The following is a 22,578-nucleotide window of genomic DNA, read 5'->3' on the forward strand; positions in this document are numbered from 1 at the left end:
TTTGTTTGCATTGAATGCTGGGATAGCAATAGTTTCCATGATCACATGCTTGTTTCTGATGGCTCATCCGATGGAATAACACATTGGTTTGCTCTTTAGTAGTATTTTGGTGGAGGGAATGCTTTTGTGAGCCGATGTTTATCACTGAGCAGGATACCGCGCATTCTCTATATGTAACCAGTACGCTTCATTTTAGATGGAGGCCGAGAAGATCTCAGCGGACACGGCGGCCTTGAAAGACCTCCCTCCTAATTTTCATAATGAGACAGTAACCGAGACGAAGGTTGGCAATGACACCATACTGACCCGGCAGGAGATTGACAAGGTACCGCTAAGGGCAATCTTTAGCGCTGGTTACATGATATTTACGGGTGTAGTCTATATATAAACATATTTTGGGTCATCTCTTATACGTAGCCAGGCTTCTGTCTTGTTCCATCTAGGAATACATGTGTGTTCCCAGTAACATGTGATGCGATAATCAGCCGTTACATATCCGCTCACTGGGATAATATTATTACTATCTCCCTGCAGAAAACAGACAACAGAACAGGATCAGTCATTATTGCTGAGACCATCGTCTCACATCTGAAAAGCGGGGACAAGAAGAGCCACGTAAGTCTCCATTACATGTGTACTGCGCGGCCTATTTGTATATAATCACAGGCTGCGTAGCCTTTATCTAATACTATTGTCCATTGAGAACTTTCTAACAATAACCTATTAGCTCTGATCGGTCTAGTGGGAATCTTATTGTTTAAGTAACTGGTTGCTATGGGTTACAGCTCTATGTTGCTAAATGCTTCTTCTTGTAAGTGTAAAGAAAGATCCTGTACTGTTTGTGGTGCGTCTGTGAGATGAAGCCAGTTACATTGTTGCAGGTGTTACTGTGTTCAGTGATGAACACACGGGCTGGCAGCAGTTTTGATGGGTGGTGGCGGTATGGCAGTCTGGGGAGGTATACACAGGGTAGAAGAGGTGATGTGGCACAATATAAAAGTGGGACAGGAGGTATGGCACGGTGCAGAGATTGGGTAGTGGAGGTGTGGCATGTTCCGTAGGTAGGAGGGGAGGTGTGGCATGTTCCGTAGGTAGGAGGGGAGGTGTGGCATGTTCCGTAGGTAGGAGGGGAGGTGTGGCATGTTCCGTAGGTAGGAGGGGAGGTGTGGCATGTTCCGTAGGTAGGAGGGGAGGTGTGGCATGTTCCGTAGGTAGGAGGGGAGGTGTGGCATGTTCCGTAGGTAGGAGGGGAGGTGTGGCATGTTCCGTAGGTAGGAGGGGAGGTGTGGCATGTTCCGTAGGTAGGAGGGGAGGTGTGGCATGTTCCGTAGGTAGGAGGGGAGGTGTGGCATGTTCCGTAGGTAGGAGGGGAGGTGTGGCATGTTCCGTAGGTAGGAGGGGAGGTGTGGCATGTTCCGTAGGTAGGAGGGGAGGTGTGGCATGTTCCGTAGGTAGGAGGGGAGGTGTGGCATTGTGAAGATATGGGGCAGGAGGTATGGCATGGTGCAGTGGAGAGAGATAGGAGTATGGCACGTTGCATAGATGAGAGGGGTGGTATGGTGTGGTGCAGATGTGGGACAAGAGGTATAGCATGTTCATAGGTAGGAGGGAGGTATGGCTTATTCCATAGGTGGTAGAGGAGGTATGGCATGGTGCAGAGATGTAGGGGTGGAGGTACGGCTTATTCCATAGGTGGTAGAGGAGGTATGGCATGGTGCAGAAGTGGAAAAGAAAAATGATGCAGTGCAGTGATCTGCGAAGGTCAGTATTGCTTGGTGCAAAGATGAGTGGCAGGGGCAAACTGTTTATGGGCAGGTGTGTTCAACACAGGGCACATACAGAGTTGCTCAGTATAGTATAGTGGAGAGATGTGAGGAAATATGTACAGACAAGGGTTGGTGTGGCACAGGGCAGGTCAGTATAGTACAGTACAGTGTATAGATGGGGAGTCAGTTTGGCATTATACAGAGATGGTGGAAAGGTTGGTGTGGCGCAGGGCAGGTTAGTAGAGCATCATGTAGTTTGGCATGGTGCAGAGAAGGTGAAAGGGGCATTGGTCAGAGATGGGTTGGGCACCTGCGCTGAGGGCTCGCGCTGTCCTCTTCCATTCCGCTAAGCTCATCTCGTCTGGTAACTGCTGATGGTGTTTGCTATTTGTGACGTGCAAACACAATGATATTTTTTGTATCCCTTTAGGAAAACATGTAATAGATGAGAAGTTCCTGAAGTGTTCTGTGTATAAACGTCTAGTGTCTGAGTTGTATTATACAGGTCACAGGACTCGCTTGTGATTTCTGTTATCTATAAAACTTACAGCAGTAGGTGCATTATTCCCAGGGGTTCATGTATTGGGGAATTCGCATTTTATTCCCGGTGGGGTTTTGTCACAAGCAAAATATTTTTATTTTAATTCAAACACTATACCAAAGATTCATTGTCCATATAAGGCAATTTAAAAAAAAAAAATTAAACAGAAGAGAGGAGAACGTGCCATGGGAAAGACTAGAGGTGACAGGTGCCCAGGGGAAGACGAGAGGATCCCAGGGGACAGGGTGCCAGATTGAAGAGGAGGATCCTAGGAGACAGGTGCCCAGGGAAAGAGGAGATGATCCTAGGTGACAGGTGCCCAGGGAAAGAGGAGAGGATCCCAGGGGACAGGGTGACTGGGGAAAGAGGATCCCCAGGGGACAGGGTGACTGGGGAAAGAGGAGAGGATGACCAGGTACAAGGAAAGAGGGGGCAATATGCCAGGAAAGATAGAACATGGGGCATGGGGGGTGAGAGAAGAAGGTGCCAGTAGAGAATGACAGAAGAAAGAGCCTGGGGACAGGGAGGTAGAAGAGAGTAGTGTGTACAGAGGAGGAGGAGGAAGAGGAGGACGGGACACTGATGACCGGCAATGCTGTGACGGGACCCTGACCAGCAATCAGATTTGGGGCCTATTCAGTTTTAATGAAGAATACTAAAATAATACTTTGGGATTTTTTTATTTTTTGCTACATCTGAAAAACAGAATTTCTAATTATTCCTTGTAATACTGGCTCTGCTGGTTTCTGTCTGATCTACGTTGGGCTCTGCTTATTCTTGTTGGGTACTGCTGACCAACATGGGTCTCTGCAGCTGATACTGCTGACGTACATTGGGCTCTGCTGGTTTCTGTCTGGTACTGCTGACATATTACGGGCTCTGCTGGTTTCTGTCTGGTACTGCTGACATATTACGGGCTCTGCTGGATTCTGTTAGCACTGCTGATGTACATTGTGCTCTGCTGGATTCTGTCTGGTACTGCTGACATATTACGGGCTCTGCTGGATTCTGTTAGCACTGCTGATGTACATTGTGCTCTGCTATTGTATGCTGAATACTGTTTGGGATTGGCCACGCCCCAGTTGTGATATTTGGGCTCTGCTGATCTACATCTATAGCAGCACTGTTTGTAATTGGCGTATGCTCAGCACCTTGGCACCCGCAGAGGTATGGTGGCCACAGCGTGTACATCGTTGGCCATTGCTGGTATTGTGTGGAGCTGCTGGTGACTGGTCTGTACAATGTGCTGGTCATTATGCTGTCATAGATAATAATATACATTTTCCCTACAAGCTTTGCTCTCTCTAAACGCCGTAAACTGTGTCCAGGCCTCCTCGACTAAACCTCTAAATATTTAAATCTACAGGTGTTCCTTCGCAGTAGGAATAGAACTGGCTTTGAGGCGCCAATATCGATATTCTCCCTTAGAAGGTTTCGTGGATTAAAGCATGCTGGAAAAGCTGGGCTGAACCCTACTGATTCTTTCATTCAGAATTTAAAGAATATGATACATTTGGCTTTAAATTCTAGCACCTTTTAGTGGGCAAATTTACAGGACTTAAAACAACTTAGAAAAGAAATTAAACTTCTCCAATAAAGTGTGATAAAGAAAGTGTTCATCCTAATGCTCTTATTTGTGTTACATTTGGATATGGAGTGGTCAGTAGGTAGCGTGAGTCTGACCCTACCTGGGGTCCTATAGTCCTATAGTGTTTGAGGGTTGTACAAAGATCACAGCCTACAGCAACGGTTACACCGAGCTGTACCAGCAGGACTGAGCCCGGCTTTAGCCATTACTGACTCTTTGCTCTGATAACTGATAGCCGGGTCTGACTTCCTCACCGGGATCCGCTGCCAGTCCGTGTGCCTGGACAATGGTTAGAGATATGCGGAGTGGCTCTAGACTGCACACCCTAATAGTAATGATGGTGCTATCACGCTGAAAAGAAAATGCAGATGCACTATGCGATCATTACTGCCAGAATTTACATGTACATTGTAATTATATATCATATCAGAGGTAGTTAGCATATCATTGGCCAATGATACGAGCCTGCCCACCAGCGTCCAGGTCACCTCCTCGAGCAGATCCCAAACACACTGGGGCTCACGTCCCACAGCCCGGCCAATGACACCCCCCCTCCCCCCCCCCCCCCAGGGCATCACATGAAATAAAAGTGACAGTGGGAGTATATGAATAATAAACAAAGAGTGATATAAAAAGTGACTGTGTATTAAGTGGTGATGCCCTGAAGAGGCCCAGCCAGAACAGCCCAGGGGTTCCCCACACCCAAATGCTCACCCCAAATAACCTGACACTATATATAGATAGGACTTACTTTGAATTATGCCTGTTACAAAGTGCAGTCAGATGCTATTTCCCTGCTTAAAAAACATATAGAGGGAGGTGGGGGAGGGGTGCCAGTCTGAAGTGATCTCAGACGTCAGGTGTGTGTATGGATACACATAACATAGGGTGTGCAGTCTAGAACCATTGACCCATACTCTAATAGTAATGAAAGGCGCCATCATGCTGACATTTTGAAGTACTATACACAGGAAAAGAAAATGCAGATGCGATTGTAGGTTCGAGTGCAGAGAGCCGGTCCCTCTAACCATTGGCCCAGCATACGCGGACTGGCCCAGCATACGCGGACTGGCAGCAGTTATCGGGAAGTCAGTCCAACTCGGAGGAAATCATTGATTTTAGTCTAATGGTTAAGTGGGTCTGTAATGGATGTGGTGTTTCCTGCTGGGTAGCTACAGTGGGAGGATGAGAAGAGCTTCCAAATACCCTGGGATGTTGGGTAGTTTAATTTATTATGGTACCATGTAGGTAGGTCATATTGTCAGTAGGCAGGGAAATGTATATATCACCGCCCCACTGTTACAATTCAGTGAGCATTCTGGTGAATCCTGTATAACACGGAGAGCATCCTAGTGACCACTGTACAATACAGAGAGCATCCCACTGAAAGCCTTAAAATACAAATTATCCAAGTATCGACCATGTAATAAAGATTTTATCCTACTAATATACAATATAGTGAGAATCCTAGTGGCCGCCATACAATACAGAAAATATCCTGATTGAAGCCTTACAAAACAGTAACCAAGTGTCCACCATACAATACAGAGAGCATCTTACTGACCAATATGCAGTAGAGAGAGCATCCTAGTGATTGGAAATTGACACACAGAAAATAAAAATGATCAGCATACAATATAAGACTATCCTATTGATCACTGTCCAATACAAGGTCTATCATAGTGACCCCCTTACAATAGAAACCCCATCCTACAACACAGATAACATTGTACTGACCATCATACAATACAGAGAGGATCCTAGTGATCACCAGACAATACACAGAGTATCCTAATGACTGCAGTAAAATATGGAGAGTAGCCTAATGACTACAATACAATTCAGAGAGTATCCCAGAGACCACTATACAATAGAGTATCCTAATCTGTCTCACAATACAGAGGGCATGCTAGTTGCCACCATTCTATACAAAGAGCATCCTAGTCTCCTCAGTAAAATATAGTGTAACCTAATCTCTGACCTACAACACAGTGAGCATTCGAATGACAGGTATACGAAACTGAGAGTATCAGTGACTGTAATGTAATTCACTACAAAGAGCATCCTAGTGACCTCCATCCATACAATATAGAGTTCATCATAGGGACTGCCATGTAAAAATAGAGCATTCTAGTGACTATTATACAATTCAAAGAACAATCCTGTCCCTGTTGTGCAATACAGTACATACATCATCCTAGTTACCATCATATGGCATCTTAATGACCTATATACAATAGAGCGCTTCCTCATGTTGGACATACAAAACAGAGAGCATCATAGTGATCACCTTAAAATACGGAGAGTATCCTAGTGCTATACAATACAGAGAGCATGCCAGTGACTACCTTACAATACAGAGAGCAATTTAGAGCAATTGAACTATTGCCTGCCCATCAACACACTAACTAAACAGCACTTGTGTTCCACAGTGTAATGCACCATGATCAGCTCTGGCGCATAACTATATACTTTCTTATAGCACTGAAAGTTGTAGCTGGCCACTGGATCTCGTGGAGCAGAAGGCAAGGATGGCATGAGAGCACTCACCTTTGTCTCCTCCTCTCTGGATTGCCCAAATCTACTTGGCAGAAGCTGTGATTAGCTATGAGGATAGCACAAAATTATTTTCCTGAACGTGTCGAGTTGGTCCTGGTCTTTTTCTTTTTGTGCTATAGTACGTAAATGCAAATACTGCACATGCAATATACTGTGAGAGATTAGCTCACTATGTACAAGGGCTACAAACATAGTCACGCTGGTCTGGAGGCCTCCGCGCAGGGTGTGATGAACAGTGACCTTGAGAGAGCAGTGATTATGTGCTGTGCGTAATGGCTTGTAGCCCAAGAAACCACTGTGCCCAGATGATGTGCGGGACTGGCCGGTGCCCAGATGATGTGCGGGACTGGCCGGTGCCCAGATGATGTGCGGGACTGGCCGGTGCCCAGATGATGTGCGGGACTGGCTGCTGTCTGTTACTGCTGCGGATGTTTTTGTATAGCACTTAATAATAGTGGACATTTTTTTTAATGGGTTCAAATTGATTATCTGCCGATGCGAAGCAGTGCTGTGGTCCTATCCAAGCTCACTAGACACTTTTCTGTACAAGGCGTACCACAACAGCATATCACAGACGCATTTAATTGACAGAGAACTGGTTGCAGTCCTCGGGGTAAATTTACTAAGAGTCGAGTTTTGGGTTTTTTAATCTCAATTTGCATCGCCGAATCTCGGGTGATTTTCCCATTTTTCATCTCTCAAATTTACTAATAAGTGGGTTTAAGTGAAAGTGAGTTTTCCGATGGTGAAGCAGATAGAGATATCTCCCCCATGTAGCAGGGTTTGCAGGAGACGACTCCCCCGAGATTGCAGCGTCTTCCCACTGCAAAACTCTCCCGAGGTAGCAGCCTGCACATATCAGTGAGATACAGTATGTTAAGGCTGCTTGTGTGTTTATACCTGTAAAAAAGGATTAAATGTTTTAAAAAAATGACGTGGGGTCCCCCCCCCAAAAGCATAACCAGCCCCGGACTGGTCAGCCAGTCCTGGTTCAAAAATTACAGGGAACAAAACGAGTAGGGTTCCACCATAATTTAGGAACCAGCACCTGGCTGCAGGGCCAGTCGTGGTTTTAAATATCGGGGGTAAAAAATTGTGTAGGGGCCCCCTATATTTAAAACGAGCACCGGACCCAAACCGACCAGGGTGTAATGCCACAGCCAGGAGACCCTATCACCGGGGCTTCATGGCCAAAGCATTAACACGCCAAGCCGGGGATCCCCCATAAAAGGGGTCCCCCCTCTCCTGAAACCCCAGATTTCGTCTGAAGCCCGGGGCTCTTCCCCGCACCCCTAGGCTGTGGGTATGGGGGTAATAAAGTGTTAATAGTAGTAAACTATTGTATTTTACAGTGGAACTACAGGTGCCAGCATGCCTGCCCTTTGGCACTTGTGGAACTACAAGTGCCACCAGGCGGCCGGCACCCGTACCTCCACCTACCTATCTCATTCACACATACTTACCTGCTGCCAGATGTTCACGACCACTTGTCCCCGTAGATCCCGTTTGGATGTACCTGAAAAAAAAGATCCTATACTCACCTCCAACCTCGCGCTGGTCTCCATAGCATCCAGGGCGGTCTTACAAACCGGCACCCGATCCATATACTTACCATTAGCGGTGTATGTGTGTGACCACATACACCGCTAACCGGCTCCTGACTGATCAGTGAGAACTGCCAGCCAATCAGCATCCGCTCTACATTCATCTCGATCAGACTTGGTTCTTAGTAAATTTGCCCCTTAGCCTCCATCAAGGTGATTGTGCATGGTGTAGCGCATTTGCCTGGGTTGCCACTCCGAATCGGGCCCATTACCAGCAGCCCCCTCTGCCCAAAGTCTAAGGGCTTGGCTGAAAGGCCAGTACGCTCACCCCAACGTCTTTTGGAAAAGCGTTCTGGTGACAGCTCTGGTATCGGTCCTATACTACTATACTACTTAATATTAATGCCCTGAGATGACTTTCCATCCACAGCACAGCGACTGCTTTCTAGGCAAACCGGAGCGCTCATCGCGCCAGATACTGCAAACCGTGGAACAAAGGTACACAATGCACGGGTGGAAGAGAGAACACGTAGCAAATTACAATGTGATCAGACAGCATCTCTGTGGGTATTACAAACTTGCTTCAGTACATTGAGTTTCTAGTCAACCCAATAGTTACGTGGTTCAAGCGACACAGTAATTGTTATGAACGAAACAGACATCATCTGCTAAGTGTTCCCGCGCCTGCTCCTTCAGTGAGACATTCAGCTAATCCACTGCCATCCACGCTCCACGTCAATCTGTCCCTGAAGAATCTGAAGTTATGCCCCAATAATAACAGCAAACAATCCTGTTCTTTCCAGATCTGGCAGAGCCTAACCCAAAGATCCAGAACTTTAGATCAGCATTACCTTTGTCTGCCCATATTCCTAGTTTTAATGTTTTAAAGAGCAAGGGATGTAGAGGCGTCACCTGTCCCTGCTGGCTGGAACTCACATGAAGGATGGGGGTGGGAGGTCAGGTGTTGCCAATATGTGTGTGACTAACCAGTTGTACTTGGCACTTTCTCCTTACCATGCCACACTCGTGACTGCTCTAGAAAAAGCATCCTGGTGTCGCCATACAATGTAGAGACCATCCAGGTATTTGAAATACAATACTGAGAGCATCTCATTGGCCACCATCAATAGAGAGGGAAGCCCAGTGGCAGCTATATAAAACAAAGATCAACCCAGTGTATCCCATACAATACTGAGAGCATCCCAGGGGTTGCCATATAATACAGAGAGCATCCAATGGGCACATACAATACAGAGAGAATCCCAGTAGCAGCCATATAATACAAATATCACCCTAGTGTATCCCATACAATACAGAGAGCATTCTAGTGACTACTATAATATAGAGGGAGCATCCCAGAGACTACTATACCATACATGGAGCATCCTAATGACTGCCATACAATACAGAGGGCACCCTAGTGGCTGCCATATAAAGCAGTGCTTGATCACGCTCCCTGCCCCTGTAATGGTTCTCCCAATATTATACCCCCTCTGTATTCTTCACAAGGCATTCTCCTCTATCCCCTTCTCCTCACATCAGGGCCCCCTTTAAATACACTCCCTCGTAGCATTGCCCTACTCGTATCGATTATCTCCCCTGTATTGTGGCTTTCTCATATTAGTTCCTACTCAGTCCCCGGAGTTGTAAATTATGGGGCCCATTTATTAATGATCGCATTTTGCAATGCGATCAGGGCATGCAGTACCGCCCCTGATCGCATTGCAAAATGCGATCCTATCTGCCGGATGTATTATCCGGGACATGCAGGGAGACTGGCTCCGAAAAGAGCCCGTCCCTGCGATGTCTCCGGAGGGCAGTCGGGGCTTCTGCGCATGCGCAGTCCCGCGGACTGCACATTAGCGGCGCCCATTCTGGAAGACCCCTCCGCCGGCTAATATGCGGTAATCTCCATAGACTACAGCGGCTAACGCTATCTTCAGATAGCGTTAGCTGCTAGGGCGAATATCGGGAATGCGAAGCATTCCCGATATTGATACATTTTGCAGCATCGCATCCCCTATAGAAACCTATGGGGGAGGCGGCTGCCGGCGGCAATGGAGGGATCGCAGCAGGTATCGGAGATCGGAGATACCTGCTGCGGTCCCTCCTTCATACATCCGGGGGATACTTAGTATTTGAGTGTTTTCGGGGGAATTTACCATAAGATGTCTGACTAGGCCAATTTACAGGCCCATTTATCAAAGTGAATTTGAGGTAGAGTCTGTGGCATAGCCTCTGTCATTCCCATTGAAATGAATGTCTGATTGATGAGTGTGAGAGAACAGCCTCTCGGATTGGTTAGTACCCATCGTGGGTTAATAATAACCATGCAGCACTATAAATGCGCAGAGCTTTTGCGGTGAATCAGCCTTTTGGAAACCGATCGGTATCAATGGCAAACTCAGTTTAGCAGTCAAAAACGTTGTTTAGTTAATTGAGTAGTTTGGAGCAAACACCCGAAACCAATCTGATGGGGGTGTTTGTAATTGGGGTTACATATATGGAAGCCGGACGGTCATTATATTCGCCGTTATCTGAGTCTTTGTTGAGTAATGTAACAGTCAGATAAGAAGAAACCAATTCAGGGGATTTTCTGTGGTAGGGAGGGAATTTCTTCCCAGGGAATACGGTACCATTAAATAACGTGGTAAGGAAATGCGGAACATTTTATAATAATCCCCACTAAGACCAACTGGTCCTGGAGGATTTGCTGTTTCAGCTTTTCGTCCTTTTACAGAGATGCACTAATAATAACATTCATTTCAGTAACTGAAACAATGGCCCTCATTCAGAGGCGCTCGCAAAATGCGACCGGTCGCTCTGAATGTGGGCGGCTGCTTGTGTTTTGAAGTGCGGCCTCCTGGTCGCTAGCTAAGCTGTGGGTTACCACCCACAGCATTAGCGACCGACCAGGTTGATGGACCATCGCGACCATTGGAGCTTGCGACGAGACCCTAAGGTTGGGTCTCGGCAACCGCAAGCCCCAGGGAACTTTCCTGCTCTGATCGAGTAGAAAGCTCCCCACTGACATCACTGCTGATGTCAGTGCGGCCGCCCACAAAACGGCATGTGTTCCTTAAGGAACGCCTCAGTTTGTGAAACCACACCCCCTCCCCGCCTACTAAACATGGCGAGCTGTCTATCAACATCGACAGCCGCCCCATTGGTAGCGAGCCCCGAAGCGAGAGAATGTCTCTCGCTCCGGGGCTTGCGCACGCGCAGTGCGGCCGCTGCGCGTGCGCAGGGGCTGAACATCGACTCACTTGTGAGCGCTCTGACCTTGTGAGCAGGTCTGAATAAGGCCCAAAGTGTCTGTGCCCAGATCGTTCAGTTACCAGCTGAGCTGCAGCCGAACATCTGTTTTATTTCTTCACCAAAACCTAATTATTGTGCTGTTAGTGTGCGGAGCGCAGACATCCGATGTCATTCAGGATATTATCAGGGGGATGTGCGCGAGGTAACTGGGTGACATCACCTCTGCTAATGCGCCTTATTGTGTTACCGGACGCAGAGCAATGTGTGACAGGGAGCAGAGTGACGCGTGGCCCCAGGGACGCAGAGCAATGTGTGACAGGGAGCAGAGTGACGCCATGGCCCCAGGGACGCAGAGCAATGTGTGACAGGGAGTAGAGTGACGCCATGGCCCCAGGGACGCAGAGCAATGTGTGACAGGGAGCAGAGTGACGCCATGGCCCCAGGGACGCAGAGCAATGTGTGACAGGGAGCAGAGTGACGCCATGGCCCCAGGGACGCAGAGCAATGTGTGACAGGGAGCAGAGTGACGCCATGGCCCCAGGGACGCAGGGCAATGTGTGACAGGGAGCAGAGTGACGCCATGGCCCCAGGGACGCAGGGCAATGTGTGACAGGAAGCAGAGTGACGCCATGGCCCCAGGGACGCAGGGCAATGTGTGACAGGGAGCAGAGTGACGCCATGGCCCCAGGGACGCAGAGCAATGTGTGACAGGGAGCAGAGTGACGCCATGTCTCCAGGGATCTGTCATCTAGGAAGGTCATATACAGGGAATGCTCCGGGGTTCTGCTTCCTGCCCATGGGCACCAAAGATCCGTACACATGCACGTCAACGGTGACTGGGGCGTATTCTGCCCTTACTTAGAGGTGTGGTGGTGGGGGTACAGCGAGGTCATGTTCATGCAAATGGCATCATGCAGACCACAAGAAACACGTATGTGATCCTGTCAGGTGGCCGGTCACTTATTGCTGCACTATACGCTGATAATCGGTGACCGCTTCTCATTGGCTGACTGCTCTGACTCCCTCCCACTAACGACGTTATATTATTAGTGTCACCTGTCCATTATTACAGTGATAATCTGCTTTGTTACTTCAGACCTATAGCAATTCCCATTTCATCTCTCAGAGGAAAACGACAGTGTTTGTATTTAATTGAATTTGATTGAGACTCGTTCGCTATCTGCGTACGCTCGCTGGATGCGTATGCAAATTTGGCAAAGTGACGCCACGGGAAGCGATCGCTCGCCAAGGCATAAGCACGCCCACCATATCACCAGCACACGTCATCTCCAGGAAGTGTATTAAAACATTGGTACATCGAGCACCATCGGATGTGAACGCAGCGCTTGAGGTAGCTTTGTAAAAAAAATGGCAGGTGACGTGTACTATGACGCTGCCTGTTATTTATGCACACCTCTAAAACGGCGTTGAAACACTCTGGCACGCCTGCGTTCGCATCTCCAACCCCCCGTTATTAGTGTCCTGCCCCTGTTACCACCCACAAACGGCCTCTCCTGTCACTCATTACCCTGGGCTGTCTTTGCAGGGCGAGCGAGAGGGTTGCAATCGCTCGCGCACGCGCAGAACATTGGGCCGCTTGCGAGTGCACGCATATAGCGAACGGGTCTGAATCAGGCCCTTAATCCGTACTCATTCTCTATGGCACCTGGTTTTATTGTCTTTTATGGGATGAAGCCATAATGTCAACATCACTATATCAACAGTTATGATGACATTGTTGACGTTGAACATGTCAGCACTCTGCGCGGTCCGGCTGCGGGAGGGGAGGGTTAGGGTCATACTTACTGCAGGAAGGGATACAAGGTAGGCTGGAAGTCATCACGACGGCAGCAGCAGACGCGGAATACACTGCTGGAGCCGCCATCACAGGTAACTTATCACTAGACCACCAGGGACGTGTTGTTGACATTCTAATCATAGTGACATTTCATCAGTGTCGATCTGCTAAGCTACACTGTATATTACATGGTCACTGCAACTCAGTTACTAATATACTCCGCCTACGTCTGTACAGTGTTATTATATATGACAGGTGTAACCCAGGCGCATGCACTGCTGCTGTCTCCCGGTGTAACCCAGGCGCATGCACTGCTGCTGTCTCCCGGTGTAACCCAGGCGCATGCACTGCTGCTGTCTCCCGGTGTAACCCAGGCGCATGCACTGCTGCTGTCTCCCGGTGTAACCCAGGCGCATGCACTGCTGCTGTCTCCCGGTGTAACCCAGGCGCATGCACTGCTGCTGTCTCCCGGTGTAACCCAGGCGCATGCACTGCTGCTGTCTCCCGGTGTAACCCAGGCGCATGCACTGCTGCTGTCTCCCGGTGTAACCCAGGCGCATGCACTGCTGCTGTCTCCCGGTGTAACCCAGGGGCATGCACTGCTGCTGTCTCCCGGTGTAACCCAGGGGCATGCACTGCTGCTGTCTCCCGGTGTAACCCAGGGGCATGCACTGCTGCTGTCTCCCGGTGTAACCCAGGGGCATGCACTGCTGCTGTCTTCCGGTGTAACCCAGGCGCATGCACTGCTGCTGTCTCCCGGTGTAACCCAGGCGCATGCACTGCTGCTGTCTCCCGGTGTAACCCAGGGGCATGCACCGCTGCTGTCTCCCGGTGTAACCCAGGGGCATGCACCGCTGCTGTCTCCCGGTGTAACCCAGGGGCATGCACCGCTGCTGTCTCCCGGTGTAACCCAGGGGCATGCACCGCTGCTGTCTCCCGGTGTAACCCAGGGGCATGCACCGCTGCTGTCTCCCGGTGTAACCCAGGGGCATGCACCGCTGCTGTCTCCCGGTGTAACCCAGGGGCATGCACCGCTGCTGTCTTTTCCGGTGTAACCCAGGCGCATGCACCGCTGCTGTCTTTTCTGGTGTAACCCAGGCGCATGCACCGCTGCTGTCTTTTCTGGTGTAACCCAGGCACATACACTACTGTTCTCTCCTGGTGTAACCCAGGCACATACACTACTGTTCTCTCCTGGTGTAACCCAGGCACATATACTACTGTTCTCTCCTGGTGTAACCCAGGCACATACACTACTGTTCTCTCCTGGTGTAACCCAGGCACATACACTACTGTTCTCTCCTGGTGTAACCCAGGCACATATACTACTGTTCTCTCCTGGTGTAACCCAGGCACATACACTACTGTTCTCTCCTGGTGTAACCCAGGCACATATACTACTGTTCTCTCCTGGTGTAACCCAGGCACATATGCTGCCTATGCAATAACAGATGCATGGTGCAATGTGAGCAGCTCTACAGTTACCAAATGGACCTTTTTGGGGGCGTATTTGATGCTTGCAATTTAGACACATTCTATCCAGCTCTACATGAGCCCCTCTGTCTTAAGGAGAGACGTCTAAGTATCATTAAACGACAGCTTTGAAAATGTTTAGTTTGCATACATAGTATACTGAATGAATGAGTATTTGAATGAATATGTGAGTAAGTGTGTGAGTGAGTGAATGAATATGTAAGTGAGTGAGTGTGTGAGTGAATGGGTATGTGAAAGAATGAGTGTGTGAGTGAGTAAATGAGTATGTGAATGTGTGTGTGTGTGTATGAGTGTGTGTGTGAGTGAATGACTGAGTAAGTATATGAGTATGTGAGTGTGTGAATGAGTGTTTTATGAATGAGTATGTGAATGAGTGAGTATTTGAGTAAATGCATGAGTATGTGCGAGTGAATGAATGAGTATGTGAGTAAGTGTGAGAGAATGAATGTGAGTAAATGCATGAGTATGTGAGTGAATGAATAAGTATGTGAGCAACTGTATGAGTATGTAAGTGTGCGTGCGTGAGTGAATATGTGAGTGTTTGTATGAGTGAGTAAATGAGTGTATGAGTTAGTGAATGAGTGTGTGAATGAGTGTTTTATGAATGAGTATGTGAATGAGTGAGTATTTGAGTAAATGCATGAGTATGTGTGAGTGAATGAATGAGTATGTGAGTAACTGTATGAGTATGTAAGTGTGTGTGAGTGAATAAGTGTGTGAGTGAATGCATAAGTGTGAGTATGTGAATGAATGAGTATGTAAGTGTATGCGTATGTGAATGAATGAGTATGTAAGTGTGTGAATGAATGAGTATGTGAATGGTACTCTGTGTCTGGGACATCTCCTAGTGACGTGTGTATTTCCTAACCACAGGCTTGTGACTCCCACAGCAGGGGCTTAACCAGAGGTATGGGGCCCCATAGATCTACCTATACAGTGCCCCTGTAGTTGTGCCCATAATGCAATTGTGCCCATTATGCAATGCCCCCCTGTATTAAAGTCCCTTATGCAGTGCTCCTTATGCTGTACCCTCAGTAATGCCCAGAATGCAGTGCCCCTTATGCTGTACCCTCAGTAATGCCAGTAGTGCTCCTTATGCTATGGCCCCCCTCCCCTGTGCAGTACTTACCTCTCTTCACGCTGGTCGCTGGGCAACGCTCCAAGTCCATGCTGTCAGCTCTCTCTGTCCCGCATAGATGTTGCTGCTGACTGGATCTAACTAGATCCAGCAACAGGCGCAGGCTCCTCTCATCGAGGGTGTCGTCATGACGTCACCCGCGCACTGCATTACTGGGAACGCTGGCCTCTGAAGCGATCAGATGTGTCACTTCAGAGACCAGTATTCCCAGTTGCACCAACAACCTGGCCGGCTGTGCAGGGGGACGCTTGCTGGGTTGGCGGGCCCCCTAAGCCGCCAGGCCCAATAGCAAGCGCACCCACTGCACCCTCTATATATCTAACACACAGGACATATATAGTGATGTCACTGGATCCGTGTGACTGGATGGACTGCACTCTCAATAATGTCACTGGATAGGCTGGAATCTCAGTGATGTCACTGGTCCTAGTGAATGAATAGGCTGCACTCTGTGATGTCACTATTCACTGGATAGGCTGCTCAGTGATGTCACTGGCTCCTAGTGACTGGCTGGGCTGCATTCTCAGTGATGTCACTGGCTCCTAGTAACTGGATAGGCTGCATTCTCAGTGATGTCACTGGCTCCTAGTGATTGAGCCTTAAGTACTGTGCCGAGTCCTGCCTGTAAGTTACTGGAGGAGATCTCTGACTACTGTCTGTATGTTACTAAAAGAGAGATCTGAGTATTATGTGCTGAGTACTGTCTTTGTTATTGGAGAACTCTGAGTACTACAGAAGCTCTGAGTACTAAGTACTCTCCTCCAGTAACATACAGACAGTACAGTGTGCTGAGTATCACCTGTATATTACTGCGGCAGAGAGCGGAGTACTGTATGTTACTATAGTAAAGCTCTGAGTACTAAATGCGAGTACCACCTGTATATTAATACTGCGGCAGGGAGCAGAATACTGTATGTTACTGTAGTAAAGCTCTGAGTACTAAATGCTGAGTAATACCTGTATGTTACTGTGGCAGGGAGGCGAGTACTGTATGTTACTGCGGCAGGGAGGCGAGTACTGTATGTTACTGCGGCAGGGAGGCGAGTACTGTATGTTACTCCGGCAGAGAGCTGAGTACTGTGTTACTGCGGCAGGGAGGCGAGTAGTGTTACTGTGGCAGGGAGGCGAGTACTGTATGTTACTGCTGCAGGGAGGCGAGTACTGTATGTTACTGCGGCAGGGAGGCGAGTACTGTATGTTACTCCGGCAGAGAGCTGAGTACTGTGTTACTGCGGCAGGGAGGCGAGTAGTGTTACTGTGGCAGGGAGGCGAGTACTGTATGTTACTGCTGCAGGGAGGCGAGTACTGTATGTTACTGCGGCAGGGAGGCGAGTACTGTATGTTACTCCGGCAGAGAGCTGAGTACTGTGTTACTGCGGCAGGGAGGCGAGTAATGTATGTTACTGCTATTGAGAGCTGAGTACTGTATGTTACTGCGGCAGGGAGGCGAGTACTGTATGTTACTACGGCAGGGAGGAGAGTACTGTATGTTACTGCTATTGAGAGCGGAGTACTCCAGCCTAGCTGCTTCTGTTAAGGAAAAACAGATGTGGAAAGAATAGATCATTGTTGATGTGGCTGTTGCACACGGATGTGACACATTCACCTTATGACATGTATGACAGACTGGAACAATTAGGAGACATACAGCATTCCTGTCCTGTGCGGAGTCAGCTCTTATCCCATTTATACATCATAATATAATCTCTCCCAGATTGCCGGAATGAGAAATGCAGAATTGTACATTTCAGTGTAAAACCTTATTTTATACCTAGAATATCAGGATACTTGCTCAGTAGAGCTTACAATCTAATTCTGGTACCTGGGCTGCAGTGGCATAATGAACATGTCGGGGCAATGATGCAGATAAAATAAAATATATTGTTATGCAGCCTGCAGAGCTAGTTACCCCTGCGTTCTGCTCTGCAATGGCTGTGCCCCAGTCTTATGCGGGGAGGAATATGTGCGCTGGTTACAAAGCAGGTGATGCTTCTTCCGTTTAGGTGTAAATGTGAACCTTACAGGTGCTGATGGCTGTCCTCCTTCATAGGACTACATATAAATGTGTTATTATCATAGAGAGATGCAGAACAGGGGCCTGTACAATGGGTGCAGTATCTGTGAGGATACACAGGTCTGAGAAGCCTCCTTCCCCCCTGGCTGTTACTGCATAAATGTGTTAGGAATAATTCACTTTACACATAGTGTCAGGATAGCAGTGGCGTAACTAGGGTGTTTGGAGCTCAGGGCAAATTTTAAAATGGAGGCCACTCCCCCCCACCAAGTGCTCGTGCGGCGAAAAGCCGGCGTGGTAACTGAAAAATGGGGCGTGTCAACATGACACACACCCCTTTCTTGTCACTGGGAAAATTTATTTCCATATGCACCTTAATGCAGTGCCCCTTATACAGTCCCCCCCTATATAGTGCCCCCAGTATACAATGTAGTGGTCCCCCTTATGCAGCCCCCTATTAGTTCCCTTTATACAGTGCCCCCAGTAGTGATCCCCCATATGCAGTGCCCTTTATACAGTGCCCCCAGGAGTGATCCCCCTTATGCAGGCCCCCAGTAGTTGTCCCCCCTATGCCATGCCCCCTGTAGTGGTCCCCCCTGTGCAGTGCCCCCAGTAGTAGTCCCTCCTATACAGTGCCCTTTATATAGTGCCCCAGTAGGAGTCCCCCTTGATGCGGTGCCCCCAGTAGGAGTCCCCAGTAGTGGTCCCCCCCAATGCAGTGCCTCCAGTAGTAGTCCACCCTATACAGTAGTAGTGGGCACTTTATATAGTGCCCCCAGTAGTGGTCCCCCCGATGCAGTGCCCCCAGTAGTGGTCCCCCCCAATGCAGTGCCCCCAGTAGTGGTCCCCCCCAATGCAGTGCCCCCAGTAGTGGTCCCCCCCAATGCAGTGCCCCCAGTAGTGGTCCCCCCAATGCAGTGCCCTTTATATAGTGCCCGCAGTAGGAGTCCCCCCTATACAGTGCCCCAGTAGGAGTCCCCCTTGATGCAGTGACCCCAGTAGTATCCCCCCCGAAGCAGTGCCCCCAGTAGTAGTCCCCTTCTTAGTCATAGCCCCCCCAGATGCAGTGCCCCCAGTATAAGTGCCCCCTCCCTGACAAAAACACACTGGAAATGAAACAATAAAAGAAAAAAACTTGCCTGAATCCACGCTCCGTCTCCCGCCGCTGGCGTCTCTCCCATTACCCACTGCAGGAGCTGGAAGGGAGCCGGCTCTTGCAGTGGGCGCTGCAGCAGCCAATGAGAGTCTATCTGACTCTCATTGGCTGCTGATTAACACACACAGCGATGGCGGTGATGTGTGTATTATGTACAGCATGAGCCCGCCTGCCACCCTCCTCCTAGCGCTCAGGGGGAGGGAAGGGGCTCGGCTGTGCAGCACAGGACGGCGCTGGAAGCCTAGTGCCGGTCCTGTGTAAATGTGTAGCGCTGACCGCACTCTTATCTATCGGGGGACCAGAGAAGAGACTAAGGGGGGAGATGTATCAAACCTTAGCTAGAGAGAGGGAAGTTGCCATGTAGAAGAGAGTACATATGGACCACACTCCCTCTAGGGGTATATAGAATGGAATGGGCACAGACCCTACTGCTGTTCTCTAATAAATTAAACACACACAAGAATGGAGTTTTGGTATAAATAATATATATATTGGTAAATAATGGTATAGATACAGTTTATAAACCGCTACTAATGTGGCTAATACTGGTATATAACATATAAGACCATACAACATTAATCATAGAACACAGCAGGGCCGGCTCCAGGGGTACTTGTCAACTTGTCGCGTGTGATCGGAAATGGGGGTGTGGCCTAATTACCATAGGTCGCCTTCTAAATGAGGTTATTTGGGGGCGTGCCTCCGTTAACGTCAGGCTGGGGACGAGCCCAGCACTACGTCAGTAACTGGGCTTACCCCAGCTCTCTTCCTGCACTGAATGGATGCCGAGCTCATGCACGCGGCATCCATTCCTCTTCTCCCGGGCCGGCACCGCTGAAGCAGTGAGGGTGCCCAACCGCCCGCTGGACACTGCATCCCGCGCGTGGAACAGCGGGGCAGTGCCCGAAAAACGGGACTGTCACACTGAAATCAGGAATGGTTGGGAGGGGAGCACCCTCTATGGGGTGGCGCCTGTTTGACCTCACTAGTCGGACATGCCTCGAGCCGGCCCTGGCGGATATAACATTCTTAGTATCTGACAGTGTTACCCAGCTTGGGAATAATAGTATCTGTGTGTTCACACGATCAGGAGAGACCCCTCCTGGCGTCTTACTCACCCTGTGCAGATGTGCGGCTTCTCCGGGTACATGACCTCACCTGCCATCCGGTGTTGGTCCTCTCCGAATTCTCCAATAGGCAGTATACGGTGAGAAGACCTCCTCTGTAGCAGTGGGACGCTTTTGGTAAGCAGAAATGGCGCTGCGGGATGAACCGAGCGATGAGAGAGACGAGCGGATTGGAAATAGGAGAAATGCTGACCGTTAGGTGCTTGGTCTGTGAGTGTGAGAAAAGTCTCTCAGCAAACTCTCTATCAACGCATTTCGCCTGACATCACAGGCTTCATCATGGTGTCTTACGGGTCATCGGGTGTCTCTGGGGATGCGATGCTGTCAGATGTAACTTGGTCCCCGCAGTTTACGCCATCTGAAGATAGTGTAAGTCACTGTAACCTATGGGCTACACATTGCGGGAATTACGGGGAGACGGCCGCCATGCAGTGTGGTCAGTATACCGGGCACGCGCAGGATCCCCAGCACAGGACTGAGCGACGTCTGACGCGGTCACTTCACTCAGAGCACATGGCAGGGACAGGCTGCTTTCCGGGCCCGTCTTTGCGGGTGCAATCTGATATACGGGCGCTATGATCTTATCCTGCAATACGATCATAGTGCTAATATCGCCCAAATTGCATTACAAATGTGATTATTAATATTTGTGCCCCTCAGTCTGTACATACGGAGGGTGAGTGTTGTGCCTCTAATACACCTTTTACAACAAAGACCTGGGACAGATCCCTTTTACACCGTGGCATTGACCTGGCCTTTCTGGCGTTGCAGTGGAAGCCTAGAGATGATGTCATCTACAGGCGCCACTGAAGTCGGGCAGCATGTGGCACAATCCGGGTCATCGCGACCCGTATCGCGCTGTTTACACTGCAGGGTGACACGGGAACGACCCTTGACCAATCCAGGTGGATCCATTTACACTGGCAATCCCGGGTTGATGCGTGTTCACATGCATCACCTGGGATTGTCAGCTCGGTGTAAAAGCGGTATTACAGTCTCCTGACTCCGTGTTTGCAGCGGCTGCTTCCATCTCTCTCACGCAGATGAGATGTCTGCTCACGGCTGGCTGATCCCAACGCTGCGATTCCGGGAACCTGAACAAAGGAAGCGGAAAATTAGAGATCTAATGAATCCGATGGCGTTAGGCCAGACAGCGAAGCGTCGCTTCCTGCGCTCATCCTCTCCCTCTCCTGCCTTTTCCTCACACGCTTTGCATTCAGTTCCATGACTTATTTTCACATCGAAATGTGCTTCACGTAGAGACGAATGTATACAATGTAAGATACTTTATCTGCCTGTAGTCACCATCTTGTTTCATTACTGCTTTGTACTCAGCTGTAAGTACTACAGGATAAGCGAATGCTGTATATAAGTAACTTAATAAAATAAATGTAGAAATCTAACACCAGTGTTGGCGCAGCCCTCGGGTCAGACGCTGAGACCTCTATGGTTTCGCCATCCCAGCGTTACGCTTGCCGTGTGCACTGGTCATTGGCCGAGGGTAAGAGGTCGCTGTGGAGGATCAGTCTTCTTCCCAACGCTCCTAGCAGCATTGCCGTCCTAGCACCCAAACCACGGTGATGGCACTGCCACACCTTATGGCGGAAAGGCGTTACTGTGCAAGGTTTGATTGGCGCCATATACACTTCCTACCAATTAGGGCAAAAGTTACACTTTATTCTCCACAAACAGACTTTCTGCCACTTGTAGATTATTTGCAGTCACTTTGCTGGAAGGATATAGGCTGCGTCCTGCTCATCCTCCCAGAATGGCTTTGGGATTGCTGATCCATATTTATTACACATGGAAATATTTGCAAAGGCAAAAGGGGACAAAATATCCCCCTCCACCTGCAGCTTTATGTCAGATGTGTCAGGATGTAAAACTAGTAACGTTTCCATGGGGACCGCATCCAGCTAAAATAAAAATTTTTTTTTTTAATGACAGTAACTTATGTGTTATTTAATTGGCAATTAGATAAAGGCTTAGGGATCAATTCCTAAGTTCTTATTCTTCAGTCTTATTACTTATTGAGGCCAGTTATGCGTATTAGGGCAGCTGCGCGGGGGAATGGCTCCGACAAGGTGGCCTGGGATCGAGGGGGAGGGGTGGCCGACGACGTCCTTCCAGCGGGGTGAGCTGCACTGTGACACAGCCAATAAGTTGCGCTGATGTTTCTATATGAAACGTCAGTGCAGCGCGACAACCGGACCCGTCACAGTGCCGGGGGGTAGGGAAACGGTAATGTCTAAATCCCCTTCACGGAGAGGACCCTGACATAATCAGCCAGTGTCCAGTGTCCTTCCCTGCCATCCAAGTGGGCATAGAGGGGGAATATAACCATGTGGCGAGCCACCGTGCCTGAAGCGTGGCGAGCTTAGCAAGCCCGCAAGGGGACAACAAACTTGTGTAAGTGGGGACAAAGTACTTCTTTAGCTGTCTCTAATGGGCAGGAACTGCACTTCTGCCCTCACTCACGTCACTTCCAGGTCCCCAGCACGAAGGGGAAATAAAGCCAACCATAGGGAAACTTGCTGGGCAGACCGCCCGAGAAATATAGCGCGGGGAGAACACTGTAACCCAGGGGTCTTCAAA

The 22,578-nt window shown here is 49.1% G+C and overlaps 1 protein-coding gene across 2 annotated transcripts in view; it reads left to right on the forward strand.

Moving 5' to 3' along the window:
• Positions 1-22,578, forward strand: part of DKK3 (dickkopf Wnt signaling pathway inhibitor 3) — a 194,901-nt gene that overhangs the window by 102,698 nt on the left and 69,625 nt on the right. For both annotated transcript variants that reach the window (XM_088460519.1, XM_088460518.1), the window contains exons 3-4: positions 197-325; positions 535-615. In XM_088460519.1, the coding sequence (XP_088316645.1) occupies positions 197-325; positions 535-615 (210 nt within the window). The remainder of the gene's footprint in view (positions 1-196; positions 326-534; positions 616-22,578) is intronic.

The sequence above is a fragment of the Taudactylus pleione genome, unplaced genomic scaffold, assembly GCF_031769625.1.
Source record: "Taudactylus pleione unplaced genomic scaffold, aTauple2 ptg000047l, whole genome shotgun sequence".
Taxonomy (NCBI): domain Eukaryota; kingdom Metazoa; phylum Chordata; class Amphibia; order Anura; family Myobatrachidae; genus Taudactylus; species Taudactylus pleione.